At 48.4% G+C, this 7500-nt stretch overlaps 1 protein-coding gene across 2 annotated transcripts in view; it reads right to left on the bottom strand.

Moving 5' to 3' along the window:
• LOC133956398 (nucleolar protein 4-like) overlaps positions 1-7500 on the bottom strand; it is a 69292-nt gene that overhangs the window by 21076 nt on the left and 40716 nt on the right. For both annotated transcript variants that reach the window (XM_062391398.1, XM_062391397.1), the window contains exon 5: positions 4113-4260. In XM_062391398.1, the coding sequence (XP_062247382.1) occupies positions 4113-4260 (148 nt within the window). The remainder of the gene's footprint in view (positions 1-4112; positions 4261-7500) is intronic.

Here is a 7500-nt window from a genome sequence, read left to right on the forward strand (position 1 = left end):
ACAGTGTCCACACCTCTCACTTCCTGGACTCTGGACAGACAGCACGAGGACAGTGTCCACCACGAGGACAGTGTCCACACCTCTCACTCCCTGGACTCTGGACAGACAGCACGAGGACAGTGTCCACCACGAGGACAGTGTCCACACCTCTCACATGCTGGACTCTGGACAGACAGCACGAGGACAGTGTCCACCACGAGGACAGTGTCCACACCTCTCACTTCCTGGACTCTGGACAGACAGCACGAGCAGCAGATTATGAACGTTCAGAAGCTGCAGTGAGCGGTCCTCCTGGTATTAGAGAGACGGTTTTAGACCTGAGCTGGTTTGGTCCCAGTGAAATGAGTCCGTCTGTGCCTCCACCCATCACAACCAGTTTACCAGTGATGGAGAGGAGGATTTAATCCAGTGCTGCCTCTTCTCCTCCTTCTCTAATTCGGCTGACCTCCATCCCTCCATCAGTTCAGACCCTCTCCCTCCTCGCTGCCCTCTTCTCTTCACCCCCCCCCCCCCCCCGCTCTGCTCTGGGTAGCAGGGGGCAGGGGGCAGGGGGGGGGGGCAGGGGGTGGAGGATGATGCAGGGAGGAGGAAGGGGATCAAAGTCATCCTGTCGTTTGTTTCCCACTGCCCTACTTTCCTCTGCTGCTCCGCTTCAACACATTAGACCCCTGGCCTACAGCAGCAGAGTGGGTCTGTGTGTGTGTTTGTGTGTATGCACAGTGTGTGTGTGTGTGTGTGTGTGTGTGTGTGTGCACAGTGTGTGTGTGCCTGAGGCAGCAGGGAGGTAACTCCTCGTGTCTTCATCGACTGCAGCTCGGCTGAGTTCCTGACTGTTCACCTGACGACTTCTCTGACCGACTGTTTCACTGTTTGAACTAAACTCTACAACGTCCCTCAGTCCCTCAGTCCCTCAGTCCTTCAGTCCTTCAGTCCCTCAGTCCTTCAGTCCCTCAGTCCCTCAGTCCTTCAGTCCTTCAGTCCCTCAGTCCTTCAGTCCCTCAGTCCCTCAGTCCTTCAGTCCCTCAGTCCTTCAGTCCCTCAGTCCTTCAGTCCCTCAGTCCCTCAGTCCCTCAGTCCCTCAGTCCCTCAGTCCCTCAGTCCCTCAGTCCCTCAGTCCTTCAGGTCTTCAGTCCGTCATTAACAGTCAAATCCATCAAACATCATCAAACTTCACTCCTCTGAATTAAAACATTCATCATTTCAATCATTTTCTAGGGAAACGCCTCCTCTTAAAATATTAAAGACAATAAAAACACTTCCTGGATCCGCCCCCTGATCCGGATTCACACCAGAATTAAATGGATTCTGCTCTGACCACACCCTTCAACCATCAAACAACGGACTGGGGGGAAAACATAACCTCCTTGGTGCAGGTCATTATTCGAAACAACCAGTCGAAAAAAAATTCTACTAGAGTCACTTCAGCTCATAAACATTGATCCAACTGAAGCTGAACAAGTACAAGGATTTAATACATATGTTCAACCAATCATCCATAATCCCAAATATAGGATATAAAGTAGGTTCCACTTGGTTGACCTCTAATCATTTAAATCCTCTAGAAACATTAACTCAGTTTTGAAAGGTGATAATCTGATAATGTGATAATGTCTCCAGAGATCCTCCATAACTCTGTATGAACCTGGACGTCCGGTACAAACAGCTGAGTAGCAAGTGAACTGAGATGATAAATAATATATAAATGTTGGTTTAAAAACAATCTGAGGCCCAAGATTGGAACCTTGTGGAACCCCTGATGGAAGGAGGTGCAGCTCAGAGACACCACAGCTCCTCCTGAGATCAGCCCTGTCTTTATAAAGAGGAGCAGCTCCGTGGACGTACTTATTAAACGTGTCAGAAAGCTGATTGTTATGGTTTTGATATAATAATGCAGGTGACGTGGATGAAGACGATGTTGCAGGAGACGATCGGTCGTTCCCTCTTATTCGGGATTAGCCGTATGCATGTCTCAGTATTCCAGATTATACCACATCCCATATTTCATTCAGTTTTCTCATAATAGAGATGATCGAGCTAACTGCAGAGAGGACACAGTTCAAATCAGACAAAGAGACCTCAGAGTGAAACCAAGATGTGAAGTGGTGGAAGCCATGAAGGATGAGCCACAGCTAAAACCTCCCTGTGTCAGATGGTCTGTTGAAGGATGGATGGAGATGCAGGAGATGAAGAGAAGAAGTTACACTCGTCTGTTTCTCTCCTTCTCCTCCTGGCATCAGGCGTCACAGTGTCAAACTCCATGAGTCAGCAGATCACAGGTCTCTATCTCCCCCCCGCCATTTTGTTTCCATTTCCTCCTCCCCTCCACTCCTCTCTCCCGAACACATCTTCATCCTCGTCTTTCCTCCCCCTCCCCTCCCCTCTCCTTCCTCCACACACACTTCCGTTTCCTCTTCACTTCATCCCTCATGAAGAGGACTTGTCCTTCATCTCCACCTCCTGACAAGCCGTCTTCATCACGAGCCCTGTCCCTCAGAACAAGAGGCTCCAGGATGGAAGGGGGGGTTAGACCCAGAGTGATGTGGAGGTGCTCACACACACCTTCTCATACATGTGGGCTCCTCAGATCCTCTGCCACCAGCAGGACTTCCTTCCAAGGTCGGCACCGGTGGCGTTGGATGAATAAATCCACAGTGACAACCCGGTGCAGGTCGGCTGATCTGAGATCTGCCACCAGCAGGAAACCACACATCTCCCTGGGAAGGCTTCAGGAGTGAAGGAGCCCGCTCGTCTTCACGGTGAAGGACTGGTTGACCGACACTAGTCTGGTTTTAAATCGATTTTCTCCTGTGTTGACGACTCAAAGTGCTTCACGTTGCAGACTTCACCACACACACACACACTCACACACACACACACACACACACACACACACACACTCAGACACACACACACACACACAAACACACACTCACACACACTGTGTGCAGCACTTTCTCTACGAGAGGGGGACATTTTGGGATTCAGTATCTTGACACAGACTGGGATAGAACCACCTGCCTTCTGGTAAGAGGATGACCGCTCTACCCCACATCACCCCCCCCCCCCCACGACTGACTCCGATCATCTCAAGGACCAGAACCCCCACTCAACATCATTGAAATGATTGAAAATGAATTATTAAAAACTCATTGTTTTCTTATTTATGACACAATCACAACATGCATCCATCTACTTCACACACACAGACACACAAACGCTTCTTACATAAACAACCAGAGGAGTGGAACACTGGTTTCAGGCTCTTCATCTCATTGGCTTCACTTTTCAGATGCAAGCTATGATTGAAGGAACCGATGAGACATGTGAGATTCAGTGGAGCTGCTCAGAGCTTCTGTCCTGTGATCTTTGGACAGACGAGAAGACCACAGGCTGTTTGATGCTTTTTAACACCAGCCACACGTCTCCAGCAGCCACTCCACCATGAGAGCTTCTCACTCCACCATGAGAGCTTCTCACTCCACCATGAGAGCTTCTCACTCCAGACGTCACTGTGGAGTTGAGTGGACGAGAGAAGAAGAAAGAAAAGGTGACAGGAGCCCTTAAAGGGGATTTACAGGCTGAGCTCAGCAAGTGTGTGTGTGTGTGTGTGAGAGTGTGTGTGTGTGTGTGTCTGTGTGTGTGTGTGTGTGTGTGTGTGTGTGTGTGTGTGTGTGTGTGTGTGTGTGTGTGGTCGAAATCAGTGCAGGTTGCAGCTCTACCACAAAACAGCCACACTGATAATAAAAGAGAACTTTCATATTCAAGAATTATCCCAACGTGAACACACAATGAGCCGACGCTGAGTTCGGATCTTTTAGTTCCATATTTCAACAACTTCAATTCTACAGCATCACAAAGTTTGAAACGCTGAGATTCAGCAGAGGCGTCAGGATGGTTCAATGTGCTGAGCTTCCAGACCTGGATCTCCTCCTTGTGTTTGCCTCCATCAGCCGGAGCAGTTCAGACTTCGTTCATCGTTCTAACACACACATGAGGTCCCAGTGACCTTTGACCTCTGACATCTAATCAGCTCAATTGTGAAGAAGTTCACTAAAAGCAGAAGAACAGTTCTCCTGCTCAGCAGCAGCCTCATGAGGTTCTTCATCACTTACCCTCGTCCTCCTTCATGTGAACGTTCTGCGGGCTGAGGCGCATCCTCTCTGCTCGGCTCGGCGGGCTCAGGTCCGACGCTGCTCCCAGATCAGCTGTTAGCCACGTGGGCTCGCTCATCTCCTCCTCGCTGCTCAGCGAACTGTCATCCTGAGCAGAGAAGAGACACACGGGTTCAAACAGCTGCAGCATCAACAGAGAGCTGAGAGGTTCATATACGTTCAGACACAGACTATAAAGGATTGTGATGATTTTTGTGTTTTTGTGCTCTGGCTCTTTAATAGTTTGACTTTATTCCATTTGTTCAGTATTTATTCTGCACTTGGCTGTGATGCCTGAATTTCCCCTGATCTGATCATATTCAACACCTTATACAACAACAAGATTGTGTTAAATTGGTTTGTGTTAATGTGAAGTGAAGGAGTTGAACATGTGCTCAGAGGCCTCACTGCAGTAAATCTAAGAGTTGATATCATGTGGACAAAGTGAAGATGATGTCAGAGGAAGTTTGAAATGAAACATGGTTCCTCTGTGTAACAGACGTGTCTCAGATCCTCAGACTTCATCAACACTTCAACACAAACACAACTAACCGACAGGTCTCAGATCAGTTCCTGGGAAGCAGAAGCTCTGAATCAATGGAGACACATTTCCACTGCTCTGTGTAAATCCATCTAAAATCAGATTAGCCTCGTCCCCATGAATGAATCCGTGTTTTAAGCCGTTTGTAATCTCTTTATTTACACGCTCTGTCAGTGTGAGCATCCGCTGAGCAGTTTGACCCAAACACCAGAGGGAGCACAACACAAATCAAACACAACACGCCGCTCGGTGGGCAGCACCTGCAGGCCACGCCGGCAGCAGCCATGTCACACGCTCGATTCCCTCTCAGCTTCACCCGCTCGTCCTCCATCCCAAAATATACACCATCGAAAACTGCATCGCTGCCAGAGGGGCTGATGGGAACTGACTCGAGTTCAGATCAAAACACAAAGTGTCCTCAAACAGATCGTGAGGAAGGGAGGAGGGAGGGAAGGAGGGAGGAGGGGAGGAATGAAGAGAGGGCGGGAGGGAGGGAGGAGGGAGGAAGGGAGGGAGGGAGGGAAGGAAGGAAGGAAGGAAGGAAGACCTGGGACCTGAGACCTGGGACCTGAGACCTGGGACCTGAGACCTGGGACCTGAGACCTGAGACCTGGGACCTGGGACCTGAGACCTGAGACCTGAGACCTTGGACCTGGGACCTGAGACCTGGGACCGACCCACCTCACTCCAGATGTTGGAGCTCATGAACCACTGGCAGATGATGGGAGGAGATTTGACTGATGTGAAAGTTGCTCTTTAAAACTCTGTGTTTGCTTTCACTGCTCAATCTAATGGAAAGAGGAACACTGCAGTAGATCCCCTTTTAAAGAGAAAACACACACACACACTAAGACACACACACTAAGACACACACACACTCACAGAGTCCATGTGGCAGCACTGACCCATATCTGTCTATTAAAGCAGGTTCTCAGAGGAGGACTTTCCCCGAGCTCGTCACACTGGATTAGACTCCTCACTGCAACCAGGCAGCCCGCCAGTGTGTCTACACACAGACACACACACACACACACACACACACTAACAATAACTGGAGGCTTCAGCGTAGTTCTGGAAACGGCTGAGCTGCGTCATTAGTGTGTGTGTCAGTGTGTGAATTAGAAGTGAGTGTGGACTGCACACAACAATTTATTTTCCAAAACAGACAATCTGATGATGCAACACACAAGATGCACACGTGTGCTCGGAGACGAAGCTGTAAATGAAGATGGCCGTCAGCTACTACAGGTGAAGTCCAGCGTCTTGATGGAACAAAACTTTCTCACAGATGATTTGTGGAGTTTGAAGAATCGTGATCGGCAGCTGAACTTCACTGTGATCAGTGGAACCTGAGATCAGTTGTGACCCGGTTCATGTTTGTGGTTTTATCACAACAGTTAATATCTGAATCACTGACAAACAACCTCAACACACAGACGTTACCAACTAAACATGATGCAATCAACACATCACATGTTCTCATTTTCAATAACCATATAATCAGTGGTTCCTCCTCTGTGTTGAGGAGCAGATGACTCCTATGAGAAGATATCTGATGTTCAATCTGTGAGTAAATGATAAGATGAGGAATCTTCTCTTGGAGCCGAACAGCTGTGACTCACTCACTTTTTTCTGATTTACATGAAAGAAAAAGAACGAGAACACATCGACCACTTTAATAAATGGTTCTTATAACGACTGAATGTGGAACCCTGTCCTCAGGCTTCATCCACACTAACACCACCTCCTCCTCCATGCAGGAGAATCATCTGGTGGTAATCGCTGAGGAGGCTGACGGAGCTGGGGATCAGTCAGCTGACCTGAGAGCAGCTGTTCAAATCCTCTATCTATATAACTGTGAAACTGACCTTAATAGTTTCTATCATCTTCATTGTTATTACAGCTTTTAAGACACTTTCATGTTCTTTCATTGTCAGTATTTTATATTTGTTTTGCCTTATTGTCAGTTCATCAGTCACTGACTTTCCATAACTTGTATGGAAGGAGCTGCAGTGATGCTGACCTCTGACCTTTGACCTCTGACCTGGACTCATACCAGAGGATGTTGACTTTCCTCTGGACGTTCAGACGGAGAAGAACCACGTGATGACTCTTCAACAGTCAAACTGAATCATCTCCTCATTCACCCCCAACCACAGTCTGACAGCGATGAAGAGGAGGAGGATGATGATGACTGCGGTGAAGATTATGAGAGGTGCAAAGAAGTTAAGTGCACCCGAGATGAATAATTAACAGCCACTTTTCTCTATGGTCTATTTTTACCAGAGTGGAGGTGAGAGGAGCAACGGATGGTACAACTTTCATCCAAGAACAAAAGAGAAGCTTGTTCCAACAGAACAACAGAACCCGAGAGGAGGAGGAGGAGGTGGGGAGGAGGAGGAGGGGGAGGGGGGGAGGAGGACTGCACGACAAGCCACCACAACAAATGTGTGATGTGTGTGTCTCTGATGCCAGGGGGCAGATGGTGGAGGGGAACAGAGGAGGAGCTGCAAGGGGACAAGAAGAAGAAGAGACAATGATGAAGAGGGAGAAGGGGAGAGGCTGCCGAGGAGAAAGAAAGTGAAGAAGGAGGAATGAAGCAGATCCACTAAAACTAACATGAGATCACATCTGCTGACTCAATACATGTTGTGTCAGATCTGTGTGTGTGTGAGTGTGATTGTGTGTCTGTGTGAGTGTGATTGTGTGTCTGTGTCTCCAGAACAGAGCAGCCGGATCTGGTTCCATAGCATTGCTAAGCTAATCAGGTTAGCCACCGGACAGACAGAAGAAAGCATCTCTCTCTCT

Source organism: Platichthys flesus, chromosome 7, assembly GCF_949316205.1.
Source record: "Platichthys flesus chromosome 7, fPlaFle2.1, whole genome shotgun sequence".
Taxonomy (NCBI): Eukaryota; Metazoa; Chordata; class Actinopteri; order Pleuronectiformes; family Pleuronectidae; genus Platichthys; species Platichthys flesus.